Genomic DNA, 19,457 nt, shown 5'->3' on the forward strand with positions numbered 1-19,457 from the left:
TGTTTGAACCTTTACAACTGTAAAATTAAATTTTTAAGAAAAAACACTTTCCCACTGTTTCAGTGTTAGGCAATAAACATGCAGTAAATAAAAGTATTAGTAAATAACTTTTTAAATATTAAATGTTTTAAGTACTATTAAATGTTTTAGAGCTTTTTTTGTGGAACCAAGCTAGGGCAATATGATGATATAATATCCATATCATCCACATCAGATTATTTCCTGTTATTAAATCTTTTAGAGGGTTTTTTTTAAATGGAACCGTGCTGGGGCAATATGATCATATAATATCCATATTGTGAATATCATCCACATCAGATTATTTCTTGTTTTTAAATCTTTTAGAGCTTCTTTTGTGAAAGCAAGCTAGGGCGATATGATAATATAATATTCATATCATGATAAACTATCTTACAATACACTTTTCTGAGGTCTCATGATAACCTTTTAAATGTTTTTTTTGGATAGTTTTCTATTGTTTGAACCTTTAAAACTGTAAAATTAATTTTTTTTTTACATTTTACAATTATAAAATTAATCTGACACTGAAACAGTGGGAAAATGTTTTAAGTTTTTAAAACACTTTCCCACTGTTTCAGTGTTAGGCAATAAACATGCAATAAATAAAAGTATTACTAAATAAATTTTAAAATGTTTTAAGCATTATTAAATGTTTGTGATACATACTGTGTATCGTATAAATGCTTTGAAATATCATGATATATTTTCGTCAAATGACCCATCCCTCAACCAAGTGCAAAAGCCCCATTAATGGATGTAAGTAAAACACAGAGAACGGTCTGCAGCAGTGAGAAGTGAGCTGGGGCTGATTTCTTTCCAGCCCAGACTGTAGATTCATGCAGCCTATCAGTGAAAGTCATGTCAGATAATTACACAGAGTGAAACGCCCCTAGATTTGATCTCCGTTTGGGCTGATACTTTTCAGGCCACTTTGCTGACACATCCGTAATGCGTCATCAGCAATGATTGAGAAGTGGATATAAAATACAGTTCAGAGATGTAATGAACAGGAACAAGGTGGGTTATGTATCATCCTTTTCCCCCAAAATGCCTTTGAAGAACTCCATTCAATTCAATTTTATTTGTATAGCGCTTTTAACAATGGACATTGTCACAAAGCAGCTCTACAGAAATCTGGGTAAAAATTAAAATTTATAAATGTATCCCTAATGAGCAAGCCAGAGGTGACAGTGGTGAGGAAAAACTCCCTGAGACATCATGAGGAATAAACCTTGAGAGGAACCAGACTCATCTGGGTCCCACTGGATAGTGCGGTTATAAATCATTTCTTTTCTATAACTTATACTATATAGTCAAAAGTACTAATTGTGTTAACAGGAACTTGAGTACGAGTGTCAGAGTCATTTCTGAATTCATTATAGTTTTAACTTTAAGTCTATTGTATCAAACTGAAGTTATTAACTGTTCAACGATGAGTTCTAAACAATTGCAATCCTAAGGCTATCCACCTTTATGGTTTCTATGCAGCACCGTCCACAGTAATTTCATGGTGAGATTCGTGGTCCATGTGGGGCCATCCTTAGCAGCAGCGAGTGATTTTCAGGTGACAAAAACTCCTAACAGAAGTAGAACTTCCAGATGGATTAGGCAGGTCCGGAGAACAAAAGGAGAAACTAAAAGTAGACTAACTAAACACACATTGATCAATCTACTAATCAATCTTATGTCGATCTGAGCCTTGAATCATGTCCAGAACTGTTGAAGCAGTCAAAAAGTATAAAAGCAAAAAGATGACTCCATCAATATGATAACACTTAGCTCTTGTACCTCTTAAAAATGAAAGTTTATTCTGAAAATGTATTTTTCAACACGAATCAGTGTAGCATACAGTATCTAATATAGCATAGTGTCTTATCGCTGTGCTTCAGTGCTTACATGAAGAAGGCAGTGACTGCATCCTTAATCGCTCCACAACCAAACCACACAATCAATAATACGCATGCAATCAAAGTGATATGCTAATTAAATGGTCCCTGTGAGTAAAGAGTCTGTAATCTGCGATGCATTTTCAATGTTGCATTTGTGCCCTGCTTTACAGGGTCTCCTGAATCTGAGGACTTGAATGAAAGTCATCTGCTGATGTGAAACCTGGCAGGAAGAGAAAAACTGCAGGGAGCGTCCGCTCAGCTGGTGCTGATGCACCATGCTGAAAGCGTGTTAAGGTCAGGTGTTGGGCTCTACTACTGAAAACGTGTGTATTAGTTAATTCAATTCACTTCTAACAAGCATCCAGTTAACAATTTTCCATCTGTTCCATCATAATCAGAGGTCAGGTGTCATATTCAGGTTAATCTGAATCATTACTAAACATACTATAGAGTGCAAGATTTGTGTGTGTGTGTATGTGTGTGTATGTGTGAATCAATGACCCTATATATGGTGCACAACAGGACAGTGGTTAAAAAAAGTGCAGCCAAAATCTTTCTCTCCCCCTGTAGTGTCTGGCAGAAGACCGTCTTTAACCCCATGAGAGAAGATGCCCCCGTTTTCCTGACTCCTGTTGCATCCATTTTAAGAGAGCCTGTGGATAAATACAAATAAAATGCACTGAAAAATCTCAGGCTCAGGTATGTTTCTGTAACAGTTTCAGAAACAGGAGGGATACTACAGAATTCTGGTCCTCGTTGCAAAAAAGTTGCAAAAAATGACTTTAAATGTTAGGTTGTATAGAAAGTGTGTCTTTCTATTAGGTCAAGAAAGAATGAGAATGGAATTGAGTTATATAGAATTTTCTCAAAAACAAAGAGCATCAACCCTGTATTTTTCAGTATTTGGCATCAATCAAACTAAATAACCATGTGATTATGCCTTTGAACTTAAGATTATAGTTTAGATTATAGTATATAAGATTTTAGTAATTTTTGCACTAACACACTGTTTCTCAACCAGGGACCCTGTGTGGTCAGTGACATAATTACAGAGGGTACAGCGGATTGTTTCTAAAAATATTTCAAATATTTATAAGCATTATTTTTGTTAAATATTCCAAAATATGCTTTAAATACATTTTTTAGGCCCATTAAATTTCAGAAAAGCCACAGACTTACTGTTTGATTTTTAAATTAACATATACTCTGGAGCGCCCTCAATCTGTGCTCACTGTCTGCACATAGCACCAACTTTATTTGCATTATGTCCAACATTGATGGGTTTAATAAACAAATGATAATCCATCCATCCATCCTCTGTACCACTTATCCTACACAGGGTCACAGGGAGCCTAGAGCCTATCCCAGGGGACTCAGGGCACAATTGGCAGGGGACACCTTGAACAGGGTGCCAACCCATCACAGGGTACAACTGCACACACACACAATTTGGAGATGCTAATCTGCATATAACACATGTCTTTGGACTGGGGGAGGAAAGCAGAGTGCTCAGAGGAAACCCCCGAAGCAGAGGCAGGATCCGAACCCCCAACCCCAGAGGTACAAGGCAACAGTGCTAACCACTAAGCCACGGTTCCATCCACAAATGATAATTCAGATTAATAATCAAATTAAGTGTAATGTTAGCAATGAAATGTGTGACCCCATGCTGCAGAAATTTCAATTTCAAGTTCATGGATGGGTAAAATGAAAGGTGTATGTTAGTGTGTAATGTTAATGTACAAATTTAGAATGTCACTGTTGATGCTAAAGCAATGTGATTAGCAGGCAGTATATCAAATCTAATATTGAACTGAAAATTTGACACTTGTTGATTTATGAAAACATGCATGCTAAAGGTCCACGGCTGAAGAAAAGGTTGAGAAGCACTGGTCTAACTGACCAAAAACTTTTTTATTTTTTTTTTGTGTGTGTGTGTGTGTGTGTGTGTGTGTGTCTTAGTGACCCAATAAATTCAGTGTTTTGTTGTGCTCAGGTATTTTATTCCATTTTAAAGTGTGAGTTTTTTTTTTTTTTTTTTTTTTAGGATTTATTTTGAGTTTTTTTTTTTTTTTTGAGTTTTTGACAGTGGAAAAGAAAAACTCTTACGACAGCACTAAGGATGAAGAAATCCTGAGAGGACGCAAATTCAGAAAGGGACTTTTATACAAAATAGTCTAGGAATCCCATTTCATATGAAATTTCTTAGTACTTCGTAATAAATGGTATTTGACAGTTATCACTTCAGTTAGCATATCTTTAACTATACATATAACTCCTTTGTTTCAATGAAATGACTGGCAAAAAAAGTTAAATTTCCCTGCAATATAGCAATAATTCCTCAATGTGTATAATCACAGTATATTTAGAGGCTCAGTTTGTGTGCTCAGAGCACCAGCTCACTATGGACCAACTCCACTGTGCATCATGTATAATGTAAAAAGACTTTATTGTACACATTAAGCCATGATATACACATACTTTGTAAACCACAATACAACAAGATTTCATCATGGCACAGTGTATCACAGTTAATCCTCATGTTTACACTGATAAAATAACCCACAGCAATTCATCTTTGGGTTCTCGGCTTCCTGTTCTGATATTTTATTTCAGGAATATTGTATAATTCACCAATCTACAAAAGCACATGTATATTTTCAGAGATTTTATCCCTTGTCCAAGTGTAGAGGCTCTTGCTCACGGGTTCAACAGTGGCTTTCTGGCAATCCTGGACTTTGAAGCACAGAACCTAAACTACTAAGCTTCCACCAGTCAGAGGTCAGTGAGGAAAGGAAGTTGCTAAATTTAGATTTGACGCCAAGTTGATTCCTGTTTGCTCTGGCTGGACAGGATGGTGTGACTCAGGCTGCTCCATGGAGAGCTCTCATCAAGCACACTTGGCTGTAGGCAAGCAGAAAGGCGTGCTGGAAGGAGGCACAAGGATGTCTGGGAAGATTGGGCGGTATCCTGGTGGCAGTGGCGGTGAGCTCTGTTCTAGTAAACAGAGTACTGTCCCTCTCACATCTCGGGGAACGTCCCCTCGAACGTCCAGCAGCACAGAGACATGCTCCTCACTTTAAAAAGAGAAACAAGGAGGTTGTAAATAACAATCTGTTATGAAAAAAAAAAACTCACCACTATAGGAGGTGTTTGTTTGGTCTTAGACCAAACATGGGTGGATATTTGTAGATCTGTGACATCATAACTTTCAAACGGTGTTTTTCCTAGTACTAAAATTTCTAGTATTTTGTTCACAAACGAACAGGGTCTAAACACCACCAAAAAATTAACTTCAAACTGGAAGACTATGAAAGAGATTTCAAAGCAGAGTTTACTAGGTTCTCCACCAAAGAAGATGCTAAAGAAACCAGCGATTCCGTCTGTATTTTGTACAAAAGTGAAAACCAGAGAAGGGGAGCCAAAAAGAGCTGAACTGAAGTACAACATCTAGTTAATGTCTACTAGCAAATGCTTCTCCTCACCCATATAGAGTAACTACTAGTAATATGGTTGCTAAGGTTGATAACACAATGCTAGATAATCATGTAGCATTGCTAGCTAACATTGATGGTAGCTTCTTGTGTTGTTGTTAACTTCGGTTAGTTGGCTTATTGTAATTTTGAAAGACCTACAATTGCTTGAAAGACCTTTGAAAGACTTACAATTCTGCACTGAACATATATGGCTGGATTTCACTGCGCAAGAGTAACTCAAAAAAAAAAAAAAATCATCCATTGAGTCACTTGTGTTGCTTGAGTAATCCATTCGCTCCATCACAATAATTTACTTACAAAGCAAAGTGATCACTTAGTAGCAGTAGCCAGCTAGCTATCTGGCTTTAACTTTAGCCCAATGAGAATCGTCCCCAATTCCCCCTCCTCCAAAAATATCCACTCCTAGCCATTATAGTCTTTGAAATTTTGCTTCCAACTCCAAGAAACGTAAAGTCTTCAAATTAGGAAATCTTGCTATAGACCCCATGGCGTCATTGTTGTAAGAAGTGAGTAGGCATGCTTGCAACAGACATATCAATGGTTACATTTTTTATCTTGCCTGGAGTGTCTTTTTAAAGACTCTTATTGTATTAAACCCCCTGAAACCCAAAGAGATGCCGGCTTCCACATTGCATACGCTTTTAATAAAAGGTTCCATCTTCTAGTGAAACCACACCTCACTGAGGGCCTAAGTTGAACCTTCTTTTTCGAAGTTTTTCATTTGAGATTTGGTAAGAAACCTTGGATATTTGAGACTTTGGAAGAAAAATGAAGTCATGAACAGTTTCTCTATATTCAGTTTAGATAAAGGCTAAAATTATCGAATCATTAGTGTTAACATTCCTACAACTAAAATAATTCAACAATATTGCAGGACTTTTATATAAAAATGATGATAGAAACACCCCCAAAAAACCTCAACAGATGTTATTTAAAAGAAACATTTCTAGAAATAAAACATTTAGAAAACGTTAACCTATAATTGTTAGCACTAAGGTAACCTACCTGATGTCAGGGTACTTGGATATCAGCCCGGACACCTCGAGTGTTAGCATGCCAGGATCTTTTAGCTTGATTAAATCAGCCAGCACAGGGATCAGAGCTGTGGGATTCACCTCGCTGACTGTCCCATCAACTTCCTACAGATAAACAGACATCTTTAAAGAAACTGTATGACTAAAATCAAACATGCATGCAAAAATGGCTAATAAGGAAATGAAAGCTAATGGCACCCAATTAACGCTGTGCTTTCAACCACAGTAGAGGCACTACTGTTGAATCTGAGTGCTTCAGTTGGCCAAGAGGCGCGTATTTCATTTACAACCTACTCACTGTCTTACATAATCAAATAACCACAAAAATAATGACATGAAAAACAAAATCATACTGTTCATCAGGTCTGAATCAGTGATATACACATTTTCCTAGTTTGCAAATCATTTTTATGCAGTATGCAGTAAGCTTCATTCATTCTCACAATGCTCTGGAAGTGCTCCTTCAGCTGCTGGGCATCCTGGACCATCTGCTGCGCTAGCAGCTGCCTCTCCTCATCGCTCCGGCAGATCAGCTTCTTCTGCATCAGTGCACGCACATACTCCACCACCGTCAGCCACTGGCACTCCTCCTGCAGCCGCTGTACAGTCACACACACGCACACACACACACACACACACCACTATGTTGTAGGTAGTTTTGACATTTATTTTAGTTAAGTGCAATTACAGTAGTCATCAGTATTAAGCTCACGCTAAGTGGGCTAACTCAACCACGTTAACATTATTTAATTCTATAAATCAGTATCTTAGAGCAAATAAATAAGAATGCTTCGACACAGCACAAGTGTGTTAATCCTTTATACTTGGTTAGTAGACTGATGACTGACTGTACAGTATGTGTTGCAATATTGAATACTGCATTAGCATGGGTTGCGCTTATATTCCACTGGGTGTGAGTGTGTTTCCTCAGATCTTTTTTAAAAGGACTGGGCAATATACACAGCAGACCTGAGTGATGTTTCTTACAATTATGGATCATGGATTCCTTCTTCATCATTTTCATCAGCATTATAATTGAAGAAGAGCCTTGTTTTTACAGAATGATTGCCAGGGCAAGATTATACAGTAAATAAATAAATTTCCGTGTCATTTTGGTGATTTGTGGTTGTTCATGAATGTGAACATGATAGTCAAATAAACACAATTTGGCCAAATAATTTTTTTCAACACTATTGACCGTTTGCCAGAATTAATACACAGCAACATCTGATGGGTTTTCCCAGACCACCACAAATATCATCTAATTGATGGAAAGTGCTATATGTTGACATTTTGTTTGATGGTTGTAGAATGGCTTAAACACCAACCTCTCTGCAAGGCGAGCGCACCCGGCTGTATAGTTCACAGTGGCGCTCCAGGACATTGCACACCTTAGGGATGACGTCTCCCTGGACCAGCCAGGAACGTGACAGGAGCCCCTGCAAGTGGGGCTGAAGATCCAGGAGCAGCTGGTCCATCATGAGGCGACACGCTTTCCTCACGGCCCTGTCCAGAGCAGCCAGCGGCCCGGGGGGAATCCGGGAAAAGCGCACTGACTGACGAGAGCTAACCTGCTGATGAAGGGTCTCTGTGGACGTCCTGGAGGAACATTTAAAGCGTGTAGTGAGAAATAAATCCATGCAGAACCCCATTTCCTGGGCACAGCTTAAGGCTTGTTATGTCAGCAGCACAAACACAGACATACTGTAAAAAGATACTTGGACACCATCTCACTTGAGGATGATGCAGTTGCTTATGCACGCCAGGAGGTAATGGAGGTAGAATTTGGTGTTGTTTGCCAGTGGATCCTTTCGATGCTCCTTCCCGAATTCTATGATAGCGTCTCGAAATCTGAGTGGGATTTACAGGGAAAATGAAAGACCCAAGGGTTAGTTTGATATTTCACACTTACTGTAAAGACAGATTTAGATGAAACAGGAGTGACCAGTACTACACTCTTAGAAATAAAGGTATCAAACTCTTAATTAGTGTGATTGTACCATCAAGGGTACATCTTTTGTATTTTTAGTATATACCTTTAAAATAAATTCAGGTTGATAATTAGACCTTAAGGACCACTGACGAAGTTTTAAAGCTTTACTCTAAAAAGGTACACTACATGCACCTACATGCAAAAATACATACTGAATGTGCAAAAGATGTACTCTTGAGTGTACTACAGCAACAAACAAGGGTACAGTTTGTTACCATTATTTCTCAGAGCATATTTCTGGACTTCCACAACAATACGTGGGCATGTTTTGACACAGGAAAACTACTGTATATTGTCAACTATATTAAAGCACAAACCTGGTTAGGAGGGTCTCCATTTCATACAGACCCATCTGGATTGTCTGATCCCGCAGACTTTCACTGATCATCAGAGCCACACGTGCATTCTCCTCTAACATCTAACAAACCAGAGACAAAAATATGAATTGTTGTATTTATTAAATAATGACACATTTTTTATTCATTTATAGTTGTACTGACTGTTGTGAAACATCCACAAAAGAAGTTAGTTCCTTTTATCACTTACGTTATAGCAACTATAAACAGGCCTTCCCTCGCTAGCCTCTCTTTTTCCTCTATGCTGAAGTTAATAATGCAAAAATCACAGCTTGTCATATTACCAAGAAACCACAAAGCCCTTTCCAGTGGTTACAGCTTTACCTCTAACTGCTACAACGCACTGACACTGGAGACTCCTTCCAAAAATGTTAAAGAAACATCTCTATGAAGAACACAATCTCAACGATTATATTACGTTTTTATTTGTTAAAGAACATGTTTATTTTTCATTTGTATACTATTAGGATTAGCTTAGCCTATATGGAGTATCTGCATACAAGTCCCCACGTAAGTGGTTTCTAATGATAATATATTAGAACAAGTACATTTCTATTTCTATTTGCATTTACGTTTATGGCATTTGGCAGACGTCCTTATCCAGAGCGACTTACAGAAGTGCTTTGAGGTCTCTATCAATAAATACATTCTGATACTGGTTTGCTAAGAATAACTAGCATCAGTCTAAAAACTCTGTTGGGGATGTAATATAGTAAAAAGCACCAGACAACAAGTCTTTTTAAGTACTTTAGGAAGAAGTAGGTCTTTATACATCATTTGAAGACAGTCAGTGACTCAGCTATTCGGACATCTACAGGAAGTCCATTCCACCACCTAGGTGCCAGAACAGAGGTGGTGGCCTTCCTTGTACCCTGACAGATGGTGGGACCAATCAAGCAGTGCTAGAGGATCAGAGGGAGCGTGGTGCAGTGCGGATTTGAATTACAGCCAGGACTACTGTTAGAACTACTGTTATAGTAAATTAATCAACACCTTCTGACCAGTCAGTATTGAGAATTCTACAGGACTATGGTATAAAATGCTATAACTTGTGCTATAACTTGTGAGATCCATGTAAAATAGAAACATATATCTGTTCAGGGGTACATATAGTAGAAAAGGTTACATTTTTAAGGGTTTTCCTAGGTTGCCAAACATATTGATGTAAAATTGTCCATGTAACTGATGCCAGTTCATTTCACCAATTTTAATATTCATGGTCAGTATATGTGGCTAAATAAAGCTCTGCACTAACCTGAGTGATGATTGTAGGAAGGCTGGTATGGTAGCAGCCTTCGTGGTCAATATCAGGCTCCTGATCCCTTTGCCAGTCTGTAAGTTCGACCTCCAGTGCCTTCTGCATCCATTCTGAGAGGCTTTTCTGCAAGAAGTTTCACAGAGACGTCAGCCGTACAACCCTGCATTCCTCAGATGTTTGATGGTGACTTAATATTTCCCTTACACGACAAATGGCAGTCTCACCCGAACACAGTGAACATATTTGTTCTGCAGTTGTTCCAGACCCTCCTGAGATATCAGAGGGCCCATCTCTTCCAGATCCAATTGTGCAGCAAGGCCTGGGTCGCCCATCATTTCTGAGCTATAGGAGAAAACATGGAGTGTCTCGAACAAATTTATATAATACACTCAACCTTTCGATTTTAAAATGAACAGATACTTTGTCATTAGAGGAGGAAAGTCTAAAAAATGTGTATAATTGTTGATATGGTGAAGTTTGTTGTAAGGACACATTTATGTAACATTTATGGAAGGAGTCTCCAGTGTCAGTGCTTACAAAGCTGTAACTTTATGTTTTCTGAAGCTTGGAATTTTTTTTTGATTATTAACTTCATGAGAGAGGGAAAAATGAGAGGTTGCTGAGGGAACGACTGTGTATAGATGCTCATACTGGGAACTTCATTCTCTGATGTTCCACAACATTAAATGTAACTATTAACAGATAAAAAGTACAACATGTTGTGCTTTAATTGACAAAAAAAAAAAAAGTAAAAAAAAAAGTGCACTTATAAATAAAAAAAAGTGCACTTTTTGGCAAAAGCTATGGTATAAGAGAAATAAAACACTTTGAAAGATGCTGCTATGGGAAAATAATCAACTTCAGGGTAGTAACAGATCAAACCACCCCAACACTGATTATTTTCCTATGTCAGGACATTTTATTTCTTTAGCAATGTTTCATTAGCAACATTTCTTTTTGATTCATCTGACAAAAATGCTTGGGAAGCTCTGCTGTGAAGGAAATCCTAGATTTTAGGTGCATTATTCTTGAAATAAATCTATAAACTCATTTTCTGTTCACTAATTAGCAGTGTCCCATGGACAATCTCTTTTGATTGTCTCAGTTAGTTGATATGAAAATAAAAATGATCCAATATATTTAACTATGATGTAATTAGTTTACTGACAATTACAATTTTGCCTAAAACAGCTCTTCCTATTGGTACCTATTCATTTATATTCTATAAAAATGACAATTTACAGAAATAGTTCATGAGTCCCAGTGCTGTCCAGATCAGGCCACAGACATAGACAGAGACTTACCTGTTGTAGATGTGAAGAACCCAGTTCAGGACAGCGAAGATCTCCCCACTTTGCAGCTCCCAGCCAATGATTTGGCCTAAATGGACCTGTAGGCAGCGGTGGCATGCCCGTAGATACGCTTTGGTGAGGTGGTAATGCGGAGGAACGCACTGCTCCAGCAGGTTGCGCACTGTAGCCAAGTCTCCCATGATGCTGTGCTGTAGGGCTGAAAGGTGGCCAGCGAGTCCGGGGCCTCGTGTGTGTAAGTACGATGCACTGCGGAAACGAGCCGCAACGGCCTCCTCCAACACCTGAGTAACACACAATACTGTTTCACTAATTAAATACAGATACAGTATTAAATACAGTGTTTTATTTATTACTGATGTTTGTCCATTTTTTTAACTCACTGTACTGTAAAAAATAATTTTTTCAAGTGAAACTATTTTGAATATGGGCAAAATATCAAAATCTAATATTTGTTATTATAAGATAACAAATATTAATCTTATTTTAGAAACCAAATATAATATTATTCAACCTGTTTTAGATGCTTTTACACATTTCAAGCTTTAAAATTTCTTATTCTCAAGCTTTACATTTTCTTATTCTTTAAATAATCTTATTCTATTAGTAGATAATTATGCTTCTTTCTAGAAATAAATACTTTAAATTAGAAGAATTATCTGCCAATATAGCATGACTTTAATAGACAAGCATGAAATTAGTAGAAATGGCTGGAAATAGGTTTAATAATCATATATTTGATTTATTGTGATCACAGCGCATCACTGAAAAGCTTTGTGGCTTCGTTTCTCTTAACAAACCTAGCTATTTATCTAAACCTTCCTGGATTATGTTTGACTCATAAATAGCTTTGGATAAAAGATCTTCCAAATGAATACATTAGTAGAGTTTAAATCCAAGAACGTCTAGAGAGTCACTGTTTTGTCCTTGAGCAAAGTCTTTTATCCACAATTTCTTATCTAGGTGTTGCTTTAAGGACTTTATCTAAAGTTACTTTTTTAAGTTTACCGATTAAAAAATATAAACTACCTCAGAGAACACATTAGCATGAAATTATCAGGCACTCCGTCATCATCACCATTCTCCTTACTGGCATATTAGTGTTGTGTATCTCTGAGACCGAGAATGGACTTCCCTTTCCCAGAACATGCTCGTATTGACCACAGGTTAACCCTTAGTTCCTTCTACAGCTACAAGTCTCTAATTTTCTAGGTAATTTTATTTAATGGTTAAAATCCAAAAGCAGAAATTCCTAGGTAGGTGTCTAGATAGCTAATGCTAACCTACTGCTAACCTACAGCTAATCTAGCTCAAAGTGTTACAATTGCAGAGTTAGAACCAACAGATTTGCCTGTGGATTCATCTCAGCCAGAGCTTTTATAAACTTTTCTGGCCACAAACATCAGAATCTTGAAGGTTGCCATCTGATTGGTTCTCTGCACTGGTTTCCAGCAGGAACTTGTTTTTACTAGATTATTTAGCATGCATGGATGACAAATGATCTTTTCAGAATGAGGAACATGCAGGTATGTGGAAACACTGACGAAACAGAGAAAAATAAAGGCCACCATACTGCTTTCTACACTGAGTCATAGGCAAAACGTTGGCCAACGACTTGCTGACATTTTGTTGAGGGCGCAACATGATGTGTTACATTAGAAACTTAGAAGAAGAAAAGAGGATAATAATCATATAATCATTTATTTCTCTTGTGTACGAATGCACAAGCAACTAACAAACTTGCTCGCCATATATCATTAAATTATTTTATGTTTACGCAGTTATGTTTCCAGGCAACCAAAACACTGAACTGCAGCACTAGCGTATAGATTCATTATTTGTCCATCCTTATACACAGAATGAACTGAGAAACCTAAAATGCATGGTGATATTGACAAATGATATTTCAGAACAATGTGTTATTATTATTATTATTATTGAAATCACATTACAATGAAATTAGGAAAAGGGTTTTACTGCTTTTTTGCACTTAATTCCATCATTAATGTTCATCAAACCTTAAAAAAGCGTTCTCTCCAGCAGCGAGGCCTTCCTGGGGGCATGGGCCTGCCATGCCTTGCACCTGACGCACACTGCCTCTCCTCTAGAAAGTAATGATCAAGTGCTTCCTCGCGCTCCACGATGCGTACTGCTGACACAAACGGCGTGGGGTTCTGAAGGGAGAGAGTCAGTCCGCTCCCCACCACCGCCCACAGCTCTTTAGCCAGGGCCTCTACCAGCCGCCCCACTCCTGAAAAATAATTCTGCACCAACGCATCATCCTCGGGGCTCAGCAAGGTTCGGGATGAGCCTCTGAGTTCATGGAGCTGAAGAAGAACCTCATCCTGCCAGCGTTCCAGCTCCATGAGGCGAGCATGGGCTTCCAGCAACCGGCGTGACTCCACGAGGCGCTCTGTTTCCATCACCATGCTCTTCACTGATAAAATCCACACATAAAGAAGCACAGTGAGATAGATACAGTATCATTAAAAACATGGTGGACATGTCATGTGACTGAACTTCTTGCAGTGCGAATAGTACAAGAGAAACCTATACATCTCATGCACAATTCTGTGCCAGGAACCAGAAGGTTACAAAAGTACAGTTCCCAGAATTGAGTCACTGTTGAGCCCTTGAGCAAAGCCCTTAAGGATCATCTGCTCAGCTCTGTATTGGATTGTGCCACATTTGTAAGTTGCTTTGAATAAAATCTCATGCCAATGGAATGAATGTAGCAATTTACTAAAGTAGCAAGCAACGAAGACACTTTCTTGGATTATTTCTTCCCTAATTTAGTCAATACACCAATGTGCTCAAAACAGACACAAATACAGATACAAGTAGGAGACTTGTGCACTTTTCGCGATTTTTTTTTTAGAAAGCTTGCCAGAAAGGTTCACTTGGAATCTAGTTGAGACTAGAGGTGTGCACCAGTCCCAGGAGTCATGCAAATGTCAGCTCGTAGGACAAAGAAAGACCATCTTCAATAATATGTGATGCATTTACAGCATTCATTCATTCACCCTTAGTAACTGCCTAGTAGTGGTTTAAATTAGGTTACTAGTTTATTTATATTTCAGGAAATGAGACTAGCTAAATTTGTTAGAAAATATTGCAGGCAAACAAAAAATTATGACTACATGGACAGGATTTAAGAAACAGTTCCACATGCATCTCTCATTAAGAATAATTATGAACTCGAGTGATGTAGCTGAGGTTGAGGAACTTGAGCTTGTCAGAGCCAGATTTTATACACCATGTTGCCAATGCTGCATTTCTACCTCTGGGAATTTCCTGTGTCTGTCTCTTTTTCCAAGAGACATACTGATTACACAGATACACATACAGTATGGATATTTGGAGCACCAAACAGATAGAGATACAGGCAGTAGCATTGTATTACAAGCCTGTTCCATATAGATGAGCTAACAGGTGCATATGATTGGTTAGCATCCCTCTATGCAACAGGAAAGAAAAGAAGGCCAACCAGACAGCTGGGCCAGTTATGCTGTCTTGGATTTCTAGCCACAGATCCCAGTGGCTTCGATGGCATTTGAACTTGTGATCGCTCAATGATGGGGACACACACTTTATGAATCCTTTACATTTCATTCCACTTTGCATGCACATAGAGATAGTATAACAATGAAAAATGAATTGCCTTGGCTTGGCTTAATGCAAGCAAAGTAATCACTTCAGTAGAGGCAGATGTTTCATGTCATTTAGCTGAGCTTCTCGCAGTAGGACTGTTCAAAGGAGAACTATAAAACTTCCAGTGAATTGCTTTACATTTCAAGCTCTGCTAAGTGGGTGGCAGTCATTTGTTCAACTCCAGCATTCAGGAAATGTTCAGGAAAATGAACAACCAGTTTTACGACAAGCGTATTACTAATTTCCTGCAGGCATCACATCTAAAATTCTCTCAGCTGTTCCCTGGGTAGCATTAAAATGGGAATTTAACGGGTGGGCCATTAGCAGTAAACAGAAATGAGATGCTCAGTAATGTGGTCTTGCTAATATCTGATGCTACTGCCATTACACATAATGACAACACGATTGGTAGATAATGTCATGTTCTGGTTCCATTCCATCTGTTAATTAAAGTAATATTAGAATTGAGCTGAAAATATATCTTACGAAATGTTATATTGGGCAGGGATACCTACAAATTTCAACATAAATTTGTGAAGATGCAGTTACATGAAATTCCTTGCTTATAATCGTCTGGATGAGCAACTCCCATGACGGTTACCTGTCTGCTTCGAATTTGATGCTGGGAAGAAAAACTGCTTTGTCCATTTGTATGTTTTCATTGTTGACGTCTTTTACAACAAGCCAACTTGTCAGTTTGCTAATCAGACCGGAGCAGGTAAATAAAATGAAAAATCCATGAAAGCATTGTAATGTGAAAAGTCTTTCCTTTCTGTCCTGTTGTCTCTAGACCAGTAGCTAGAGTCTGGTCCAGCACCTTCAGTTAATTAACTTACCTAAATGCATGTGATTGGATGATCCACAAAAGAAGATCTGCTACAAAACTAACTACAGCCATTTTCCCCATCCATTTATTGACTCTTCTACAGTATTGTTTCATGTACTTGGTACCATATCCAGACCAACTCCTAGTTTAGGATTTCACAATGCACCACTAAGTATGCTAAATCCTTCATGTGACTCACTAAGATTATATGGAAAATTGTGAATTTATATTCCAGGCCCTCTAGAGAACCACTGGTGGGCCCTTGAGCACAGCCCTTAACCCCCAGCGATTTACAGCTCTATGTTTGAGCTTTATCCTATCCTGATTTGCCTTGGATAAACATATCCTCCCAATAAATACATGTAAATGTAATGTAAAATAATGTCAGAATAGACCCTAACCTGAGTGGAGGTGTGGCAGGTTAGTAACAGCAGCCAGCAGTTGACAGTGATTGATGGACGTCTCTCTCAGTGTGTCCAGGGCGTTAATGCTCTCAGCGTTCTTACTGGATTCGAGTCTCACCAAGTTCATAGCGTGAGACACTTCTCTCAGCTCAGCACGAGCCTCTCTGAGCTGTCCCAGTCCCCAGTCTACACCTTCTAGATAGGACTGGACAACTGACTGCAAGAAAACCGCAGCATTTAATCAGGAAGATGAAGAATGATTGTTGTGCTACATGTACATGCAATAGGGTCCAAAATAATGAGTCTACTACCAAGAACTATTACTCTCAAGCAACTCTTACTGTTGTAAATGAAACATGTATTCTTATAGACTGAGAGCAATAATCCATGATTGAGTCAGTATCAGTTAAAAGATTACAGTAATTGTTAGTAATTCATTCTCAGTAAGCACGTTATCCTGGTTAGGATTGAGGTGATCCATAGTCTGTTCCAGGAACATTGGGGTCTAGGTACAATACACCCTGGTTAGGAAGACCGGTCCATCAAAGGGCATACACACATTCACAGCTATGTATTTGGGAAGTCGGAAGAAAGACAAAGAACCTGGAGGAATCCCCACATGGACATGGGGAGAATATGCAAACCTCTATGCAAACAGTAACTAGAGCTCAGGATTGAACCAGGAACCCTGTGGCTGTGAGTAGGCATCATAAAGAACTGATGAAACAAGAACAATTCTTGTTAATGGACTCAGACTTCTAGACCCTACTGCATCTCCTTTCTCAAATCCAGAATCTTTTAATCCGGAAAAACAATTTCAGAAAACACTTAATTTTGAAACTAATAAAAATTGTAAAGATGAACTGTACCTTTAACCTTGAGTTTATGGATGCTGTTCTTTGACTCTCCCTCTTCCTGTAGTGTGCAAGCCTCTCGAGGTGTTCCGGGCGGCAGAACACACCTGAAGCCCATTTGAGAGCTGCTCCCCGTGCCAAGCATTCTGCCCGCTCCAATTCCGGCCAAACTTCCTCACCTGCTGCCGGGGAATCTAGCATCCCAAAGGAGAAGGTTTATTCAGCTCATATACCTGTCTGCTAATCCAACCTTTTTAATGTCCAGCTATAATTATAATTCCTTTGACTGGTGCCACCCAGACTATGAGGGTTCTACTCTTGTAGTTTCTTCTGTATACCTTCTTATGGGCATTCCTTTGGGTTTACATTTACCTCATTTGGCTGACATTTTTATCCATAGCAACTTACATTTGATAGAGGCTACATTTGAGCAGTTGAGGGAACACACAACCTTCCTACCCAGTCACCCAAAGGCTAAACCACTGAGCTACCAATGCCCCTAAGTTCAGACAAATATACGCTCTCAATAAAATGTACTAAACTAGGCTTTTAAAGTACACTTGTTACAAGGGTGGCTAGTATACAGTAAATGGGCTATCAGAGCTAAGCCCCCATGTCTTTTAAAGATAAACAGACATCAATATAATTTCATTTTTGGTATGCACTTTATTTGCTCTTAAATGTCTTGAGGTGAATTTTGGACTTTTGTGGAACCAAGCACCACAGCACCAGGAGCAATTATTTGAATATATACAGAATGTTATGAATGGAGCTGATTTCTTTCTAGCCCAGACTATAGATTCATGCAGCTTATCAGTGACAGTTTTTTAGTTTAGTGAGTGCCTTTCATTGTATGTGTGTGTGTGTGTGTGTGTGTGTGTGTAAAATAACTTCCCCACATCATTCTTATGCCATCGATGAGTCCCAGTGATGTAATGCATTGTCCAACCCTAATAGTTTCATTATCGAGGTATTGACACATATTAGATTTTAGACTCCCATATAATATCACAAGCAGCCATCACTACTAGGGTGGTTCCCTCAATCCTATGCCTTTTACAATCTTGAACATCACTAAGGTAACTTAACAACCAGTGCTGTGCCTTCGATGGTACATTTCTATTGTTTGTATACGTTTGTGAACAAAAAATGTACCTATACTGAAATTAAACCTGTTCAATAACCTGGCTACAACAGGGATTGGAAATCATTTCATCTAGAGACTCTTCATCTAGAGACATGCCGTAAGCCGAAGCCCTCTTATCAAGCATCTATACTGAAATCTATACTGCAACAATAACTAACATCTCTGTCGTTTTCCCACCAGTAAAGCATGATTACACATGGTTTGTTTTGAATTCCTTACATGTATGGAGTGACCTGTGCATCTCACTTAGATGTACAACTGAGATACTGAGGTATAGCCTGTACATACATGCTCTGTTGCAATAGAAGTACCTTGGCTAAGTCTCATGAGTGTTTTAAATGAATAAGCCTGTTCATCCTTCACTCTGGTCATGACACTGAGATCATTTCAAGCAGCATGTGAGGGTTTGACATCATCAGTGTCTCCAGCCCCACAGTTTACTGGATTATTGTTGCTGTCAGGAATGACTCAGCTTAGTCTCTTGATCATTCTCAACTCCTTTGGTCTTCTGTTCTCATGATGCTGAATCTCAATTATGCTGTTAGGTAGTCAAACCTTTCCCTCTTTTCTACCTTCATATCACTCTCTGCATTAGGTATTCTTATTTTCACAACTTGTGCTGAAACACTGGCTTGCCAAGCATATATAAAAGTGCATAGTGAGTGAAAAGGTAGAGCTGTACCTTCACGATTTTCACAGCCATTCTCGTTTCCTTGTGACATGAGGTTCAGGTTTGTTGGAGTTCAGCTGTCGTCTTCTCGGTTGTGAAGAAGGAGCCCTTCGCTGAGGGCCAGCAGCATACGCAGAGAGAGAAAACAGGGGGAAGAGAAGAGAGGGTACATAGCCGCTCTGCTGCCTTCCTCCAGCCTTCCTCTGTCCCTCTTCCAGACACATCCTCCACTCCACGGTCGACAGGAAGGGAGGGAGAGAGAGAGAGAGAAAGAGAGAGAGGGGGGGGGGGGGGGGGGGGACGGGGGAGGGAGAAAGAGAGACAGAGCAAGATAGAGACAGAGAAAGAGAGAGAGAGAGAGGGACAAAGGGAGGGGACTCGGTTAGCAGAAGGGATCCAGATGTAGAATTGTTAGGGTGGGGGTGTACTTCATATCCAGCACAGACTCTGTGCCCTCACGCCAGTCTCTCAGGCTAAAACACACAGCCTCGGCAAAATGACCAGTTTCAGATTAGCTTACAGAATGATATCAAGGTCAAAGCATCTA

At 38.9% G+C, this 19,457-nt stretch overlaps 1 protein-coding gene across 1 annotated transcript; it reads right to left on the reverse strand.

The window, feature by feature from the left end:
- Positions 1–4,340: 4,340 nt before the first annotated feature.
- On the reverse strand, positions 4,341–19,147 carry exoc3l1 (exocyst complex component 3-like 1). Its single transcript, XM_026946389.3, has 13 exons — positions 18,923–19,147; positions 17,109–17,287; positions 16,237–16,456; positions 13,377–13,795; positions 11,353–11,642; positions 10,273–10,390; positions 10,046–10,171; positions 8,752–8,852; positions 8,176–8,292; positions 7,770–8,040; positions 6,885–7,040; positions 6,413–6,546; positions 4,341–4,987 (listed from the first exon to the last, which is right to left on the reverse strand). Exons 1-13 carry the CDS (start codon positions 18,960–18,962, stop codon positions 4,801–4,803), a joined length of 2,358 nt encoding a protein of 785 aa, XP_026802190.2. The 5' UTR covers positions 18,963–19,147; the 3' UTR covers positions 4,341–4,800.
- Between the last annotated feature and the right edge of the window lie 310 nt (positions 19,148–19,457).

The sequence above is a fragment of the Pangasianodon hypophthalmus genome, chromosome 7, assembly GCF_027358585.1.
Source record: "Pangasianodon hypophthalmus isolate fPanHyp1 chromosome 7, fPanHyp1.pri, whole genome shotgun sequence".
Taxonomy (NCBI): Eukaryota; Metazoa; Chordata; class Actinopteri; order Siluriformes; family Pangasiidae; genus Pangasianodon; species Pangasianodon hypophthalmus.